At 41.0% G+C, this 20467-nt stretch overlaps 1 protein-coding gene across 5 annotated transcripts in view; it reads left to right on the top strand.

Moving 5' to 3' along the window:
- SLC12A8 (solute carrier family 12 member 8) overlaps positions 1 to 9616 on the top strand; it is a 99279-nt gene extending 89663 nt beyond the window's left edge. For all 5 annotated transcript variants that reach the window (XM_075117752.1, XM_075117753.1, XM_048868895.2 and 2 more), the window contains 3 exons: positions 3044 to 3161; positions 4751 to 4811; positions 8085 to 9616. In XM_075117752.1, coding sequence (XP_074973853.1) covers positions 3044 to 3161; positions 4751 to 4811; positions 8085 to 8250 — 345 coding nt within the window. In that variant the 3' untranslated portion in view covers positions 8251 to 9616. The remainder of the gene's footprint in view (positions 1 to 3043; positions 3162 to 4750; positions 4812 to 8084) is intronic.
- The last annotated feature ends 10851 nt before the right edge of the window (positions 9617 to 20467 follow it).

Raw genomic sequence — 20467 nt, 5'->3', positions numbered from 1 at the left:
AGTCTGGCAATGTATTATGGTATAAAGCTTTTAGAAGCACTAACGTTGGATGATCAGCATAGTTTACTCAGGGCTTTGCCACTCAGAAGTGAAGTGTCTAATCCAGACTTGTGCTGCTAGAATCTGAATACCACGTGCATTCTGTATGTGCCACCTATGTATCAGAAAACTATTTTAGGAATGTTTGGTTTCAGAGTAACAGCCGTGTTAGTCTGTATTCGCAAAAAGAAAAGGAGTACTTGTGGCACCTTAGAGACTAACCAATTAGGAATGTTTCCATTTTGATTGGGACTACCTTTTAGCCTTCCACCTGTAGAGCCCAGGTGCCTTACTTAGAAGGAATCCCACTGTACAGGGCTCACTGCACATAATCAGAATATCTGACAATGACCAAAAATAGCTTTCCTATACATAAAAATGTCAATATTCAAAGGCCAGTACCTCAGGGCCTTTTCAGACCAGAAAGAACATGACTAGGAATCTCCCCCTTATCAATGGTGTGAAGCTCCCCTTTCTAGCCGTGCAGTGTAGTCAGATGTCAGCTTAGAAGCCATGCCATTTTTATGTATCAAGGAACCGTTACTGCATAGAATTTTGCTTTTCCCAGATCTGGGGCAAGAGTAATTTTGGAGGGAATTCCCACTGTTGGGGAAGGAGGAGGAAACATTTCTCTTTAAAAAATCGCAGGTGTCTGAAGTAGCTGAGGGATTTGGAACATTGAAATGAGTCTTGGGGAGATGGATTGGAGCAGGTGGCAGGAAAAGTGGTCAGAAGTTCATGATAAATGAGAGTGGCAAAGAGTCCTGTGGCACCTTATAGACTAACAGACGTATTGGAGCATGCATCTGAAGAAGTGGGTATTCACCCACGAAAGCTTATGCTCCAATACGTTTGTTAGTCTATAAGGTGCCACAGGACTCTTTGCCGCTTTTACAGATCCAGTCTAACACGGATACCCCTTCGATACATGATAAATGAATTTATCACATGGCTTTGCACTTTATCACGTGGATATTGTCTCCACATACGTGATTTCATATATATGTATAGTGAGTACAGTTAAACAACTTACAGCACACCTATTAAATTACCCACTATCTTTAGTTTGGCTTTGGCAACCACATTTCAAACCACATTGCTCAGTAGCTCATCTTCACCAAATGCTAACTTCTAGAGAAAGGCCCTGCTGGACTGAGATGAGATGGGTGGGATGCATGCCCGGTGTCTTTTCTTGAGTGGATGAAATCTTCTAAGCAGTTGCAAGCTAACACCTGCATTTTGGATCAGTAAACATCATGGTTCCCAAACACTGAGCTCCTATACCACGACTGCAGTTAACGCCTCCCATAAGCATGGGGAATTCTTACATTTGTGTAAAGAGGTCATTTAATTGTCATTAAAGCAGACTTGGCTTCTGTGGAATGATTTGGATTGGAAAGAGATCATGGTGGATAACTAGGGCTGCGGTAGGTACACAGTGATTTAAAAGACTTGAGATGGAAGCTTCATAATATATGTGCACATCTATAAATATACTTGTTGACCCCTTGCCTCTGTCTGCCCCACTCCCCTGCCTGCTCAGCTCTGGCAGTAATGCCAGCCTAGACTTGCTTAACTGTTTTTCCTACAAGTATCTCCATGCTTTCCCCCGGACCTGGAACACGCTTCCTAAGCTGGCACTACTCTGACCCCCATTCAGACACCTCCTGACAGCTCATGTTTACCCTGACACCTATGAGACTCTATGGATGGTGTGCCTGAGGATAACACGGGGATACTTTGTATGGATACATTTTTCAAAAGTGCCTATGTCCCTTTCTGAAAGAGGTCTAGGCCCATACCCTCAAAGGTACCTAATTGAAATTAATGGGAGTTAGGCACCTTAATGCCTTTCAGGATCTGGGCTTTAGTCACTTAGGCACAATGGGACTCAGGCTCCTAAGTCACTTTTGAAAACGAAACTTAGATGCTTTTGAAATTATACCCTGTATTTTTAAATTTGTAATACAGAGTTTGATAATACAAAGTGGTCACCTTGACCACTTTACTTCTAGGTTGATCCCCTCCTTGTTTCCCTTCTCCTGTCTATTTTATCTTTCCGTTTTCTTCTGTGTGAGCTCTTTGGGGCAGGAGCCATACCTCCTGTTATACTGACACAACTCTTTGCACATTGTCGGTGCTACAGGAAGCAAATAAGGAAATAGTAATAATGATGATTATGTTGTAAGGCAGCTGCATCATAGATCTCTCTCATCATTATAGTAATGACCTTTGGGCGAAATTCTGCTGCATGTTGACAGGTGGCAAATCTCAACCCATCTATATGATGGGTGAAAAACTTGGAAAATGTTCATCCAAATTTGCGAAAAACAAGCAAAAAGTCACAAAGGAATCAGGTTTATGGCCTGATCTGAAGCCCATTGAACTTCTGCTGACTTTGATGGGCATAGTGTATTTCCATTGTGTTTGGGTTGGGAGCCACAGAGAAGTCTGTCTTTGTGCCCTGTATATCACCCAGCCATGCTCTGTGGCAGCTCTCTCCCCACCCCTATACAGAGGAGAGCTAGGCCAGAGGACCAGTAGGGTACGGCCAGGGGATCTATGACTGGTTAAAACTCCAGAGGAGGCACTGGGGGTGCAGAATGAAGGTTTTCGGTAGAATATAAAATGTGGGTGGTTTGGTGTACAGGGTTTGGCAAGGCTGGTGAAGGTGAAGTTTCTGATGTTCAAATGATACCTTGAAAGCTCCAGTACTGTCATACTCAATAAAAATACTAGATTGTCCATAGGTACAGGCCGCTTTTTATTTGGCTTCATCATTGGCATTGGCCTATTTTCATCCTGAAGAATAAACTCCTGCCCTGGGCAACCGTGCTGTGTAGCTGGTAGTACTCCCCCAGGGGCCAGAGTATTGCCAGGTCTTGCACAAGATCAGAAAAATGGCAGAAAACATCCTCTGGATTTTGCAGGAAATATTTGTTAGTGTAATAGTGAAATACAATTGTGCACTGTGTAGTAATCCTGAACACTGCATTTTCAACAGGCAATCGGATCGCTTGTAATCATGTTTGTCATTCAGTGGATCTACACTCTCATTAATCTGAGTGTAGCAATTATTCTGTATTTCTACATTGGCCAAATGAGTCCTGGACTACCCCCCGGTGAGTATTTTTAATCTTCTGTTTTTAAATAATCTTAAAAACCTATTACATTTTAATTGGAGTTAATTTGAAATTAAGGCATTTTCATTTAACATGTGAGTTACACATTACAAATGGCAGATTTTATTTCCTTGCTAGTTTATAGCAAAATTTGCTAATTGAGTCTTTAAACATAGTTATATATTTGTTTCTGGCTACAATTAGCATTACCAGATTAATTTTTGTTTCTGATTAGTTTAACCATCTTGTTTAAAAGTTAATAAGCTGTTTTGCTATGCTGTAAAATAAATTAGAAAGAGCAATTACTATAAGTAAAAGCACTGATGTTAAGAGTTAGTAGGAATTGCAGATATTAAATGTATTACATCAGTGGCTAATCTATAAATACACTTTAATAAACCTAATTAGTCAATATAAATCCACCTGAGAAAACTGCTGTGAAAATTGGAATTACGATAAGTATCTTATTAAATCTCAGTGTTTGTAATGGCAAAACAAGAGGGCCTTTTGATTCTGAATTAAACAGGTTGAATATGTGAGGAACATAATCTGAGCAAATACTCTTAAGCAAAAGGGCATTGCAAAGGTCTCTGCATGTGATTGGCTTATACTGTACAGGTTCAAAATTAAATACTAAAGCAAGTTCAGAAAGCAAAGCTACCGTAGCCTGTACAGTATAAGCCAATCACATGCAGAGACCTTTGCAATGCCCTTTTGCTTAAGAGTAAGTCAATGAGTTCCTAAATCACTCACATGCTTTTGAAAATAACCTCTTTTGATAATTTAGACTTGAGGTTGCTAGATTGCAGATCCCATGAACACAAATTGTAAGAAACATAGAAATAAGCAGTTAAGTTGTTGAATATCCCATCTACCCTCTACACATCAGTTCCCCATTTTTCAGCCTCAGTTTATCTCCGATATGGAATATTGGGGCAGAGTTAAGGTTGTTAGGAGTACCTTAATGTTATCTTTCCATATTTTCCAACATATTATTTGAAAGATTTACCTTAACTTAAAACGTCCTAGCTTTTCAGTCTTTGTTTTTTATACAGTTTGAACATGCTTTTGAGTTTTCCCCCCCTTAAATTATCACTACATTTTGTCACAATCTATAGCAGTAGAGGGGGCAATGTTACCTAGTGACTAGAACACTGGCCTGGCACTCAGGAGCCCTGGGTTCTATACCCAACTCTGCCCAGGTGATCTCAGGCAAGTCACTTCACTTCTCTGTGTCTATTTTCCCCATCTGTAAATGGGGATAGTGATACACACTCCTTTGTAAAGTTCTTTGAGATCTACTGGTGAAAATATAGGGTATATTATTATTGCAGTTTAATAAAGCTTATGTCTAGGAATAATCAATGGTTCTCTCTTCAGGTTACATTCTTGAGAATCTTTAAAAAGCTTTCGTGTATGGGAAAAAATGAGACACATTCTCACAGTTATTAAACCTGTAACCTTTTGTGTAAGTAGGGCTAATAACAATATGCACATTTGTTTGAGATTTTATTCCAAGCCTAGATCATGTAAAGCTATTATGAGAGAATTAGCAGCATGGTGACTTTTCATGTGTTTTCCCTCTGCAGGGGCAGCAGCTAACTTCAGTTTTCTCAGCTGGATTAAGTTAGGTTTGGTCAGCTCATGCAGGTTGGTACTAATCACTTGGCGGTGACCTAAGTAATGCTCACACTTAACAATAAACAGTTGAAATTGTGCATAAATGTGGCTGTGTTGCAGAATTGTTACACACCTCTTTTGGTGCATTGGAGTTCCTTGATATAACTGATATCATCTTGTATTTAGAGTGCTGATATGGCTAGAGAAAGTGACTACGTAAAACTATTTACTACTTAAATCAATAGACCTGCCCCCTTCTTATATTCAGAGTTGCATATGCTTACTTTACTGGCAAAAATAAATATTTACTCCTATTTACATGAAAATGCACTTTAGGGAACCTTTAGTGCCCTTCAGCAGAGGCTGCACAGACCAATTAATGTGCACCACCTGAGTGCTCTTTAGAAATCAGAATGCCATACAGTGAATCACCCCACTGTGTAGAAAAGCCCTGTATGTGCTAGATAGCAATATTCTATCCCAGTATTCGGATGGGAATGCTAGCGAGGATCCTGGCTAGTGTCAAGTCCTGGAGGAAAGCAGAGGTCGGGTTCCAGGTTCCACACAGCTTGCTGTTCAGAATAGATGATGATGACTGTTTCTTGTTGTATTTTAGTATAACACCATCGGTGCGCATGGTGTTTTTTAGATATTTATTTATATATTTTATTACCTAAAGACCTCAAGCAAGACCGGGGCCGCATTGTGCTAAGTATCTGGGCACAGCGATCAACACTTCCTGTCTCAAAATGTTTACAGTCTAAATCGACAAAGGTGGGAGGGAAACGGAAGTGAAGTGACTTGCCAAGGTTCCCCAGCAGTTCAGTGGCAGAGCAAGGAATAGAGCCCAGACATCCTGACTCCTAGCCCAGTGGCCTCTCCACTAGACAATCTGCCTTTCCCTATATAAAAGAAGACAAGGGACCTGCCTTGAAGTCTTTTTTCAAAGGTGCCAGTCCTGCAAACCCATAATCGTGCGTATAACTTTACTCCTGTGGCCATTGGGACTATTCCTAGGAATAAAGTTTCATACCTTCATTAGTGTTAGCAGGATCAGAACCTGAGTTAGACAAAACACAGGCAAAGGAGGAAGAACTAAGCTTTCTACGTGTCTTATTCAGTCCAGGGGTTTCTCCCTTTCTTTTTTCACATTGTTCGTTTGTATTCCGATGTGAGTGAAAGAGAAGAATTATGAGGTGAAGCATGAGAACAGGCTGGATGGATGGGTTAGTGCTAAACGGCTAGTCAGAATTACTCATTGCATAGTGAGTCAAACCCAGCACGAGGATCTGTGTCCTGTACACTGTGTCCATCCAGTTCCCCATAGGTGTATATGCACATTCATTATTTGCTTTGTATACACACATTGCAAATGTAGAGAAAGATTCTCCTTTCCTGACACCTCTGCATATTTTTTATTCCCACTTCAAATCTCTGTGGACCATTCCATACCCAACACCCGCTGAAGTTTAGTACACAACAGAGAGCTGCAGTGCAACAGAGAAGCAATGCACCCTGTGGGCGTAAAAAGAGAGATGTTCCTTCCCCCTGTAATGAGCCAGTTCCACATCTTTGGGTAGATGTGTCACTATTACCAGAGGTTCTTAGACTGCAGCTTGGCAGCATGATAGAGTCCTTGGTGCCTTTTGTCAGTAGTATCGATTGGTCGAGACACAGCTAGGAAGGATTGAGTGTAAGGCTGGCAGCAGTCCAAGTTAGAAGTTGATCTTATTTATCTCTTGTCACAAGATGAAATCTCTCTAATTTAGACAGCTGGTAGGGTAGCTTTATAATAATGCCTGCAGTCAATTCCCAGAGGAGCTTTCTTTTTCTTTTTTTAAAGCACACCCCCGAAGCTGTGTTATATCCAGGATATCACACACAAATAAATTGTGGGTGGTTTGGCTTCAGATTTATTTTTACAAATTGCAAAGCAAGGTGGGAAAGGACATTTTAACGAGACTGAGGGCCCAATCTTGGAAGATGTTGAATGAATTTAAAGGCAGCTGCGGGCTCTTTGCACCTCTGAAAATCAGGCTACTTATTCAGATATTATATATGGATGGAACAGTGTTGCCAACTTTCACAATTGTATTGTGAGTCATGTGAATTTTGATGTGTTTCTCAAACCCCAGCTCCTGGAATCAAGAGATGCCATGAAAATCTCAAGCTTTCATTTAAAAAAATAAATAAGTAAGTTTCTAGACCTCATGGTTGCAGAGAAAAGCTTGAAATCATGAAGCGTGTGCATCCTAAGGAGTCAGAAACCAGAGGCAACAATAAAGAACCCACCATTTATTAAAAATATCAAGACTTTTAAGCCAATCTCATGCTTTTTTTGGTCCTGATTCATGATTTTTGAATGCTTGAGGTTGACAATACTGAGTTGCCTAAATTTAGACACCTAGGTTTGAAAAAGTTCTCTTGAATACAGTAGATTATATTCTGTAGACAGAGAGATCACTAAAAATCTTACTGTAGAATAAAGTTACATTGACTGACCTTTATTATTATGAGTAGGATGACTAGAAGTAAATCCTTCTCACTTTTCTGCAACCACATTGCCTGTAAACTTACAAAAAGGGTTGGTAAGATATATGGTTATCCTTTTTACTTGTTAGCAGCCACAAAGTGCAACTGTGATTGAAACAAATTCTGCCTCACTTTATGTGGCTGAAGAGCTTTGGAGCAACTGGACAGCAACCAAGGAGAGGAGGGATATTTATTAAGAAAATCTTTATAAACAATTCGTTTCAGAGTGGTAGCCATGTTAGTCTGTATCAGCAAAAAACAACGAGGAGTCCTTGTGGCACCTTAGAGACTAACAAATTTATTTGGGCATAAGCTTTCGTGGGCTAAAGCCCACTTCATCAGAAGCATGGAGCCCACTTCCACCTTAATTGAATTGGCTTGTTAGCACTGACCCCCCACTTGGTAAGGCAACTCCCATCTTTTCAGATGCTGTGTATTTATACCTCTCTACTGTATTTTCCACTCCATGCATCTGATGAAGTGGGGTTTAGCCCACGAAAGCTTATGCCCAAATAAATTTGTTAGTCTCTAAGGTGCCACAAGGACTCCTTGTTGTTTTTGTGAGCAATGTTACTATTTTTTTCTAGTAAAGGAAAATGTTCTCTGAGTTCTGCAACTCAGATAGCCACCAAGAAAAGTTTTTAGTATCTTTTTTCTAAGTCTTTGTGCATCAGAGATTTGATTTGTTTTGTTTACATAGTTCAAAGCACAGCTGCTGATAGATTGGGAAACAATGGGACATCTGAAGGTTGTGTGTTTTTCTGTTTTCAGGACAAGGCCATCCCCAGAGGAGCAGATTGTTGTTACACCATCCTTTGCAACAGTTGGCATGGAGACCACTCAGCTCACCGAAGAGAATGCAGATTTTGCCTCTCGAGACCGCTACCACCATTCCTCTGTTATCAGAAGAGAAGAGTTTGTCAATCAGTTTCAGTAAAAAAGAAAAAAAAAGGATCCGGTGGTTCACTCCAGCAGCCACTTAACACTAATCACTGCTGTGGCACCTGGTAAAACTACTTGAACAATGTGACTATATTTTTTAATGCTTCCACTGTTTGGGGTTGTGTCTTTTTATTTTATTTTTTTTACAAAGGACAAGTTTGCAATTTTAACTAGGATTCCATATTCGAGCCAGTTGAGAAAAACAAATTCAAGGACTAAAGTGATCAGTAACTGAGGACAATAGCATTAGAAATCTAAAGAATTCAAATACTGTACACACTAAATATTACAAAAACTAGAAACACTTGAAGAATGCAATTTGAAACGTCCATGGACTGAATATGGAGGCAGTGTGATCTTTTGGTTAGAGCAGCAAGCTGAGACCTAAGACTCCTGGGTTCTGTTCTCAGTCCTGCCACTGATTCGGTGCAAACTTAGTCTAGTCACTTTACCTCTTTATGCCCCAGTTTTCCTGTCTGTAAAATAATATTTTTCTACCTCACAGGGGTGATGTGTGTTTTAATTAATTGGTGCTCATAAAGTGCTTTAAGGCATTTAGAGTATAGGCCGAAATGGTGAAGGCAAGATAATTATGAAGTGTGTTCAAAATTGGAATCAAGTCCATTCACTTAAATTTATGAACTCTTCTGTATCGTCATACTGTGAAATTATGTTTTATCAGCACTAAAGAGCTGTTTTCAACATCACTTCAGAAATGAGGATTGGGAGAAGCTGAATCTTGAAACATAGGCGATAATCTGGGACCCTCTTCCTGAAGGTATACAGTGTTTCCAAATATGACATGTCCCAGTTAAAATAATAATTTATATAAATGATTAAAAAGTACCTTTTAGGATATACGTGGACACACCCTTACTTCAGTCAGAAGAAGAAATGTATCACTTCTGCTTAGTCCTTCAGGTAGGAAGCAATGCAGGCAAAGCTCCTGCAGAGGTCTGAAATGAAGGAGCAGGCCTCAGGAGTATGTAGTAAAATAGTAGTGAGCACTGCAAAATAAGTCTGGGCATTTAAAATGTATAAAAAAAGGGAGTGATCATTAATTTCCTTTAATCTTTGAGTCTTTCAATTTTTTTATTTCTTGTTCAGTGAGATAATAACCAGTTCTCTGCATCTGCTACAGAAAAAGCTCTGTGAATTCCTGCTAGCTTTGGGACCAATGCTACTAGAAGGGGCTGAAGGCCCTTGACTCCCACTGAACTCGATGGGAGCTGAAGGCATTCAGCAGCACCTCACAGGGTCAGCCCATTTGAGTGCTGTTTCTACCATGTGATATTTTCCTCCAGGTGGAAGGAAACCAGCTTTTCCAATGAAATCATGAATAAAGTTATTCTGGGATGCTACTGAAAGTTTGCTCCACGTTTTAATTTTCTGCTTTGGTCACAATTCAGCAATTACTTAAATGATCGCCCTTGTGAAAATTAATGGGACGCTGTCAAATTAACTCAGCCTGAAGGTTGACCCACCCCAAGCTGTTTCATGTTAGAAACATTCATTTCAGGATTCCTTAGTAACGTTCCTTTTAAAAAAACAAACAAACAAACAAACAAAACCGAGATAGAAATACATAGAAATGGTCCTGAGCGTGTTCTAATCTAAATTTGATCTTCCCCAAATATCAAGAAGAGTTGGATTTGATGTTCTGGTTTTGTTCTGTACTCTAGATAAAAAAGTTTGGATGTTGATCCATACTTCCCTTGAATTCAGTGGGATTCTGAGTCCATGCACATCCACCTCTTAAACTAAAGCCTAATGTTTTTCCTAATGTAGGACCAAATCCTATACCCACAGATCTCAATGTGAGTCTTGCCATTGACTTAAATGGGTGCAGGGTTGGATCTGTAAATGGACTTGTGGTGGTACATGATGCTCAGAGATCGTGAGCTTGTATAGGTGTATCTGTGAAGACACTTCAGGTGCTTTTTTTCTGATACCTTGCCTGTGAAAAGATCAGTTCAAAGCAGAAACCTACTAGCAGAATCCTGCAGTAAGCGGCAATTTTGATTAAATGTTAAGGTCAAATTCACCATAGTATGACTTTGTAAACTGTATTTAATGTAGTTCTGCAATCTGCAGCCTTTTCTTCATGCTGATTTCGGCCCTCAAACAACACGCTGTATTTGTTCCTTTTACAGTATGATATATAGCCATAGTTATATAATAAGGGCCACAGACTGCAAAATTTCCTAGCACTTAAGACTTAGCGGCATCTAAATATGCTGCTGCTCATCCCATCTCAGGATGCTCATTCAGCCCCCCATTTTTATGAAATAAGGTGTTTAAATAAGAGAAAAGCAGATAGCACAGCACGGTATGAGAGATGGTTAGAAAGTCTTTGTTTTACATTTTCTTTCTTAGGTCCTAAACAGTTTAATGCCCTCTTTGGTATCAGAGACAGCAAACAGAAGCAAAATATCTAAGGGGAAAAATGTCCCTTTACTACCCATATCTTGTTTGGGAAATGTGTTAGTTAAAACCAGATGATTGGTTTTGCTGTGGAATGTTTAAATATCAGCCACCACAGTTTGTTCAGTTATCCGTCAGACGTAACAATGTGAATGGCCGGAAATACAAACAATAGTTTCAAGCTTTGTGCAATGAGGTTTTGATTGTGCACCATTCATATTGTTTTATCAATGTCAGTCTGTCAGAAAAACCAGAACAAACACCGAAACATGCTTTACCTCTCTCAAACGCTCTCATTCCATCTTAATGTTCTCTGGCACAACTTTGTGCCACTTGCCCTGGAACAATACTGTCAGTTATACTGGGCTTTAATGTGGGAAATTCAGTCCTGTGCAGAGGCCTACCACAAGGCCGTAAGCGCCACTTAAGGACTATTGTGGGGGTTCTGAAAGTGAACTTCAGCACTGCACAGGGTTTTGTTAGCCTTCTGCACAACAGTGAATTTCACCCTAATATGATTAGACAAATGCATCAGGATTGGCATGTCCATAGTTTTGCTCTGGCAGTAATATGGTGTTGCTGTTGCAACATTACTTCCCTCAGGAAGGATGGCACTTGTTGCAGCATTAGATGGAGTATGAACTGAAATACATGGTTTCTTGTACTTGTGCACCAGTGAAATAATCCATCTCTCTTACAAATGGGCACAATAATAGGCTGTCACAGCAACATGAGTGTAAGATGTCACACGCACACCCTGGGCGTGCACTGAACACGGGAGATCACATTACAGAGACAGCCTATTTTAACCATGTATCGTCTGGTTAAAGAGATCGGCTGCTCTCGCTCTTGGAAGGTTTAAATATTATACTTTAATAATTGCCTCCATGACCGAAGAAGAGCTTTTTATCATTGCTGAATAGAGTTCAAAATAGCTCTGATTGTGCAGAGAGAGTTATCTGAGTGAGTACAGAGGGGCTGAAAGATGGTAGCTCTCCATGGCATTGTCTCCTTGGTCCAGATCCACGACGGGACTTAGGCACATAAACCCCAGACTTAAGCACTTCAGTCCCAGTTACCCCATTGAAAACCAGTCTGAGCAGAATGAAAAGGAGGACTTGTGGCACCTTAGAGACTAACACATTTATTTGAGCATAAGCTTTCATGAGCTACAGCTCACTTCATCGGATGTAACTCATGAAAGCTTATGCTCAAATAAATTTGTTAGTCTCTAAGGTGCCACAAGTCTTCCTTTTCTTTTTGCGAATACAGACTAACACGGTTGCTACTCTGAAATCTGAGCAGAATGAGGCCCATTGCATAATGAAATATGTTCTAGATCAACAACATGCTCAAAGAACCAGCTGTGTTTCGGGACAAGATTGAGGTGCACTGGCAGAGCTAGCTGCTCCCGGGGCAGCTCTAGGTAATGTTCTCAATCTCTCTCTTTCACGAGCAGCAAATGACAGAAGGAAGAAGCAAAAACTCTTGACGTGAACTGAGCAATGCTACAAGTTAACAAAACGAACGTCCGTAAGATTAGCTTGTGACTTATGCTCCTCTTCCTAAAACATCTTGATTCCTCTGACGTTAGAGAAACCTTCATGAGCATGAAATATTTTTTTTTTGCCCTTTTCGGGAAGGAAGAGTGTGGGTGGGAATTCGTTACTATTCCCCACCCTACAGCAACCTATCACCAGGTTAGTAACTTTCCTTGAGCAGAGTAACTCTAGAGTCTGTGGATTGCAAGAAGATATAATTTATCTTAAGATCAGTTCAGAGAATAGCTCTGAGAGGTATCTGTGCTCGCTACTCCCAGGCAAGTACCCTTTGGTTACTATCACTAAGAAAATTTCCTGCTATTTCTGCTTCAAAGTCTCCCTGGACCCTCATATACTTTAGCTGTAACTATTTTGTATTTGTTATTTCAGTAACTATTTTGCTTTGACTCCACAGATTTATTGATAACAAGCTTTTTTTTTTTTTTTAGAAGAAAGCTTTGAAATAAACATGATTTGTAAAAGGTCATTCAACCTAGGAAATAATTATTTAAATAAATGTACAGATCTCAAGAAGAATTTTGGTTTATTGTTAATACTATAATATAAACTGGGGGGATTGTGGTTGGGTATGTTTTCTACACTGCTCTTTCCAATGTGATTATCCTGCTAGCAAAACAGGCCCAAAGTGTTGTGAAGCAGCCATTTAAATGTATAACTATTTATTTGTGTTACAGTAGTATTTAGAGCCCCCAACTGAGACTCGGACTCCATTGTGCTAGGTGCTACACAACCATGTAGCAAGAGACAATCCCTGCTCTGAAATGCTTGCAATATACATAGTCAAGAGCAATAGCAGGCAGGAGCAGTATAATAGCTCGGGAACTGAAATACTATGACAATAAGGGGTTAGGGGCCTATGGCCTGCAATGTGCAGGAGGCCAAACTAGATGATCATGATGGTCCCTTCTGGCCTTAAAGTCTATGAGATCCTTAGCTGGTATAAATTGTCATAGCTCTGTTGAAGTCAGTGGGCTTGGCCTTGTGTCATTTGTGCCAGGTCACACGGGGAGTCTCATGGCCAGGCCAGGAACAGAACCAAGATCTATAGCTCCCAGTCCAGTATTATAACTATCCTTTATCTCACCTCATGGGTATCTCGCGGACCATCCTGACTTTTGGTGTATGTTTTAGTTGCATGACCAGGCTAAGGAGAGAGACAGCTGCCATTTTCAGTTCTGCAGCTTAGATGATAGTAATAGGAGTGATATGGAAAACTAGATAGAGATAGATAGATAGAGAACAACCAACCACAATACATTATATTGAAGAAAAGTTGATCCTGTAGATTATGTTGCTCATGATATTATATGAGCTACTGGGACCTGGGCCAGTCTGTTACCAACGAGACAGTGTGTTTTACCAACCCTCTGGAATTTCAGACTTGGAAATTGGCTTGGTTTCCTGAACTTAAAGGTGCAGCATTATATTTAAATCTCCAAGGAAAGACGATCAAGTTAGCTGAATTACAAGTAGTGGCCCCAGAATTATAATTAAAGTTAGTGAGAGTCTGAGATTCCTTGCATCTCTGGGCCCTTCTGTATTCAGTCAAGATATGGCTTTAGCTGTACAGAGACTAGTTTCAGAGTAGCAGCCGTGGTAGTCTGTATCCACAAAAAGAAAAGGAGGACTTGTGGCACCTTAGAGACTAACCAATTTATTTGAGCATAAGCTTTCGTGAGCTACAGCTCACTTCAAGCTTATGCTCAAATAAATTGGTTAGTCTCTAAGGTGCCACAAGAGACAACTAGTGCTCTGATCTCGCTTAGAAAAGGGGGTTACCTGGGTTGGAGGCACGGAGAAAAGAAAAGTGTTACTGGCGACTCAGGATTTGGTAGAACCTTTAAAAATAGCTGCCTAATCGTTTCGCTTCTATTCCCGAAATAACAGTGGCATGTTATTGGGACCTAGATTTGGAGGTCTAGATTTGGGACCTAATGTTTTAGATGTGAATCACAGTGTGATCCAGGGCTAGTAAAGAGTCTTCATGACCAAATGTTCCAGTGGAGTTGAGGATGTGGTTGCTAATTGTTGGCCTAGGAGCTGCATGGCTCAAAATTGGGACTACCTGCATGGATAACATTGGGATTTGTTGGGCCTCCAAACAAAAAATCTTGCCCCCCCCCAAAAGCAATGAGGTGCATTGGTTCATTGAATGCATGTACCCAAAAGCACTGGGACTATCCCTTCAGTTCTGCTGTGAGCACGTTGAGTTGGGACTTGCATGCCTTCTGGTGTGCTGATGCTGGCCAAGTTTTATGGCTGGGCTGTGAATTATCTCCATCTCTGGTCCTGATGTTGAGAAGATGAAGGGTGAGCAAAAGTAATCAGGCCAGGAGTTGCTGAGACTACAGCAAAGCCCTGAACAGACACTTACCTTATTTGAGCAGTGGAGCACCTGCCCTGAAAAGGACCGTCTAGTATTAGAAAACCCAGTCACTTCTCACTTCAACTCCTGTGCAGTTTTTAAAAGTGCACTTACGCTTAGGAAACAACTACAGGAATATGGCAGCTGCTTGGTCCACAGAGCTGCTCCCCTCGGAGGGCAAGGCAGTCACCATTCAATTTAGTTGCAAGTGGAAGGTCTTAGTAGGTGCATGTAAGGGTAAGCCTATTGGACCGAGCACCCTGTGTACCTATTCTCTCACCTGTGTGCAGGGTGAAAAGGGCTGAGCTTAGGCGGAGAATGGGGATATCTAATGAGTCATGGCCTTAAATGTGAACCTCAGCACACTAATGAGGCACCGCCTTCTCCTCCATCCTTGACCTCTCTCCGGATGCTAGGCAGGAGTTACACTCGTGGCAATGCAGCTGCAGGCTCTGTTTCCTCTGGCTTTTATAACCTGCTCAATCCTTTTACCTTTATGCTTGTGCATGCAGCCCTTGGTGCCTGCCCTGTATTCCAAGTCATAGCTGATGACTTTATATGTCTATTGGCACTGCCGAACCAGCACAGCTAAATCAGAGAGTGCGCTGGAGTCTACGCTGGCTTGTGCATCACCAGGATTAGTTAAGGGCTGATTTAAATGGCTACTCTGGATTGATACAGATGTACATGAAAGCAAAATTTGGAACTAATTTTCAGCTGCAGAATTTTGCTCCAGGATCTGGAAAGGATGCTGCTCGACTCTTGCATCCCAAGAGGGCTGACTAAGTTAGGAGGAGGAAAAAAAACACTTGCAAACTAATCAAGGTTAATCTGGAGACTCTGTGCCTGATCCAAAGCCCATGGAACTCAATGGGAGCCTTTCCATGGACTTTGGATCAGGGTCCCAGAGAGGCATTAAGCACGGAACCCTCCAAAGCAAATCTTTTCTTGCTTTCTTGACTTTTTTTGGTCAGAACAGCAGCTGCATTTCTGGAGTGACTGTGGCATTATCTGTTGAATCCACTATCGCTTCAGGATAAGGGAACCTCCCTACATCGCCACATTATTTATAGTTTTATTGTTGACCATTTCCAACCTTGTGTTTGCTGCCACACAAGCGCCTATCTGCAGTGCTGTGCAGGCTCTCTGCAAGGAACTGGGTTCCTGTTATTGCTGGAGCACACAGCTGCTTCTGGGTGGGAGTCCAGTTCACTGTCATGAAAACAGAGTTGGCTGGGGGGAGGGAGAGGGAGATTTCTTCCAGAAACTTTGGGATATGACTTCTAATATTTGGAATTTGCATTGGTTGTGTGAAAGCGGATGGTTTCCACCGCAAATGGAAGTGACTCTGTATTGTATATACAGCTAGAGAGAGCACTTTGAAAAATGAAATTGCAAAGAAATGCACCTGTAACTTTATTGGATCCAAATGTTTCTCATAAGCCTTGGCAAGAGCTTCTTTTATATTTTAACTGTGCTGCTGTGCAGGCTTTCTGGTCAGCTCTGAGAGGGCTAGAAGTCACTGGGACTATCCAAACTAAAGCTGGCTGAATACTATTTTAAAAAATGTTCCAAAATTCAAATGGCGCTTTGTGGACTCATTGGATTTGACAATGTTCATGGCCCTATATTGATTTATTCCCTGTAGTACTGTAGCACCTAGGAAGCCCAGTCATGGAGCAGGCCACTATTATGCCAGGCGCTGTCGTCTTCTTCTTTCATATGGCTGGTGTAGAGCAGGAACTACAATTTCACCTGAAGTTGATCAAGTCAAATTGGCTACACCAAGAGTAGCAGAATTGATTGCAGTGATGCCTCCTTCTTATCTATAAATTGGGCAGTGAATGGTGATGTGTTCGATGGTCTGTCGTGAGGAACCACACACGCATGCCGGGGAGTCCTTGATTTTCCATTTGTGCATTAGATGCCTGCATCTACCATGGTTGGTTCGGATTTGGTTCAGAGTTGACCAAGATGACAGTGGAAGGTCAAACACAGGAACCTTTTGTGTGAGATCTGGCACATGGTGCTTATTTTTTAAGTCTTGTTTAGCCCAATCTGCTTTTCAAGCCTCCTTATGATCGTAGCTTGATTGCATGAGGCTAAACGAATATTCCCAGAAGGGCTTGCGGGATTTAAGACGTTGCGGGGGGTGTTAAGGTCTTGGTGGATAGGAAGACATTGGTTTTCCTGGATTCGCTTAGCTTCATGGAATGTTGCAGCAGTTCGGCTTATCGGCAGGGGAGCGATGTTAGAACAGGTAGCCATGGTGTTGGAGTTGACTTAAGGGTTTTCATAATGCACCGCATCATTGTATTCAGCTGGGTATCCACAAGTCGTGTGTGGATGCATCTGCTCCATACCAGTGCACAATAGTCAGCTACTAAAACATAGAATCATAGAAGATTAGGGTTGGAAGAGACCTCAGGAGGTCATCTAGTCCAAGTATTATTGCAGATGTTCTCAACACTGATGCCAATGCACTCCAGGATGTACCTGCTAGTTTCTGGATTATGTTGGCTCTTGTTTTTATCTTTGCAGCTTCCTTCTCAAGATGATCATGGAAGATGAGGGTGTAGTCGAATTTCACTCCAAGATATTTTGGAGTGGACTTGCGTTGCACATTTTTACCATAGAAAGCTACTTTCGGTGTGTTTTTGGCACTCCTATTATCAAGATGAAATGTGCTTACTATTGTTTTTCCAGGGTTTGGTTGAGCTTCCATTTCCAAGTATGATTCCATAGTTTGGAGATCCTCAGTTAATGCTTTTTGATTACAAATATTTGCACTGTAAAAAAGATAAACAAAAGAAAAAGTATTTTTCAGTTAGCTTCATACAAGTATTATAGTGCAAACTCTTTATTGTGAAAGTGCAACTTACAAATGTAGAATTATTTCCCCCCCACATAACTGCACTCAAAAACCAAACAAGTCCACTCAGTCCTACTTCTTGTTCAGCCAATCCCTAAGACAGACAAGTTTGTTTACATTTCCAGAAGATAATGCTGCCCGCTTCTTATTTACAATGTCACCTGAAAGTGAGAACAGGCCAGCAGTGCAAGTAGGGCGGTCCGGTCTGGTCCGCCGTACCAGCAAGATATTAATAGCTGGTACAGCATACCGGAAAGACCATGGTGCTGCCCAGCTCCTCCTCTGGTGCAGCTGTACCGCCCCCAGCCCTTCCACATAGGGTCTCCTCCATCTGTACAGCAGCCGGGCCAGAGGACAGGGCTGGTGGCGGTACAGCCATGCTGGAGGAGCTGCTGGCGTGGGGCCGACTGGTGGCCGCATGTTCTGCTCCTTTCCCTGCTGCGGTTCCCGGGAGAGCCCTGTGGTTCAGCTCCCTCCCGGGAACCGCAGCGGAAAAAGGAACAGAACCCCAGGTGCCACCTTCCCTTCCACAGAGCTGCGTCTCCTCTGGGTCTGTCTGTACAGAAGCAGCCACACCAGAGGACAGGGCTGGGGGTGGGGTGGGGTCATGTGGAGCGTCACGTGTCCCCTCCCTTAGCTTCTGCCACCCCCCCTCCCCCCGGTACCAGTAAGAAATGGATTCCACTTGCACCACTGGAACAGGCGTTCTCATGGCACTGTTGTAGCTAGTGTTGCAGATATTTATATGCCAGATGTGCTAAACATCTGTATGCCCCTTCGTGCTTTGACTTGTAGATTGCACTTTTTTATCATCATTATTACAGTGCAAATACTTGTAATCAAAAATAATATGAAGTGAGCACTGTACACTTTGTGTTCTGTGTATTCTGTGTTGTAATTGAAATCAGTCTATTTGAAAATGTAGAAAAACATCCAAAAATATTTATAATAAATTTAAATTGGTATTCTGTTATTGTTTAACAGTGTGATTAAAACTGTGATTAATCACGCCTATTTTTTTAATCTTGCGATGAATTGCAATTATTTTTTAAAATTGTTTGACAGCCCTATTTTTAAATATTGAATAGACGCAATGAGTTGCTTCCAAACACGCTACAGACTAGGCGTTATTTGCAAACAATCATTCAGCCAAAATGTTCCAATACCAAATATATTTGAGTCAACTGTGATCCATTTGTGGACACTTTCCAAACTAAAAAAAGATGTGCTGAAGTAAATTATTTGCTCAATTATGAATTATTCACCCACTTGTAATCTTAATACCTTTTATAACAAACATTAAACTAGGTGAAGTTCACCAAGTTTTTTAATTTATTATCAACACAAAACTTGTCTAAGGTTTGTAAGTATTATCCGAGGTTTGGACAAATCTGGGCTGGATTTCAAGTGAACTGCAAGAATTTTGTGATACTGGATAGAAATCACATGAACCCCTAGGGAGAAGTCCTAGCTAATATAATAGAAAATAATCTATAGGTTTCATTCTTACTAAATCCTGTAAGAGTTCTACATCAGAGGAACTCTCTCTGAGTTTTTAATGGTTTCAGCTTGAAACTATGCAAAACATGGTAGTTTGAACTGGGAGTTTTCAGGTTAGGACCAGAAAATTCAAAGTAAATACAATGTGCAGAACTAACTAAACTCTTCCTCTCTGCAAGCAGGGTGAGGTGTGGGATTCAATTAACTAGCAGATGAGAACCATTTTTCATACACCTATATTAGACAAACAGAGAGAGAGATGGAGTACTTGTGGCACCTTAGAGACTAAAAAATTTATTTGAGCATAAGCTTTCGTGAGCTACAGCTCACTTTATTGGATGTTTTTAGATCACAGCCTGTATCAGGAAGGTAATTGGGTAATATTTTGTGTCAGGATAAACATGGGCAAATCTGACACGTGGTACTATTTCTTGCACTTAAATTCTTTATCGATGCTGTGGTCCTAAAAAGAGAAGGAAACAGCCTGCTGGCCTTTATATCACTTTTGCATTACAGAGCACATTATTTGTATGCATTAGTGAAGGATGCAGTTCTGTAGTACTAATGTAGGGGTGCTCAACCTTCACCGAGTTCAGATCCACAGGGCCAAGGTGCAGAATGCTGATGGCCCTCACTTACCTTTCGTGAAACTGATCTGATAGCAGCCATGCTTTTTTCTCTCAATACAGAAACTACAGGTCCCAGCATGCAACACTTCATCTAGATCTGAGGGGTCATTTCCTACCTTGACCAATGTTGATGTTTGTAAAGTGATTTGAAATCCTTAGTTATGTAATGCTAGAGAGGAACGAAGGATTATCGTGATTTAACTATTGGCAACCGCAAGCATTCAAAAATCACAAGTCAGACCCCCAAAATAATGAGTGCAGCTTAAAAATAATGAGATTTAAAATAAAAAATTGGGGGATTCTTTTTATTTGCCTTCTAGTTTTGAACCTTCAAACTACACTCAGATCAATCTTTTCTCTGCAGCCATTAAGGCTAGAAACTTACTTTTTAAAAAATGAAAGCTGACATTCTCATGTATTCACATGACTCTCGGAGTTGAAGCTTAAAGAAAAATGCAAAATATTGTAAGGCTCACAATAAAATTGCAAGAGTTGGCAGCACTGCCATTTTCATTGGAAATCTCTTTGAAGGGTGAATATTACACCCATGTAAAACAGTGAAGTGGAGAGAGTTAAAAAAAGAACACGAAGAAAAGAAACAATAGTTTTAAACTTTCACACACAAAAATCCCAAACCCCCAACAAGTTGGGCAGTTGTAGTGGAAAAGCTTTAAATTGGGGAAGTGTGAATATGGGTATTTTCATTTCAAGAGCCTGCTAATACAGTACCAGTAGTGACTGTAAATATGGCTGGGAGAGGGCATGTTTTTCCTATGTCAGATACTTGTTAAATGTTTTCGTTCTTGTTAATGTTCCAGTTAGCCACAGCTCAGCTCTGCACACCGACGGCTAATTATTAC

This window comes from Caretta caretta, chromosome 11 (assembly GCF_965140235.1).
Source record: "Caretta caretta isolate rCarCar2 chromosome 11, rCarCar1.hap1, whole genome shotgun sequence".
Lineage (NCBI taxonomy): Eukaryota > Metazoa > Chordata > Testudines > Cheloniidae > Caretta > Caretta caretta.
Note: the sequence above shows the minus strand (reverse complement) of the source record. Positions and strands in the feature narration are given on the sequence as shown.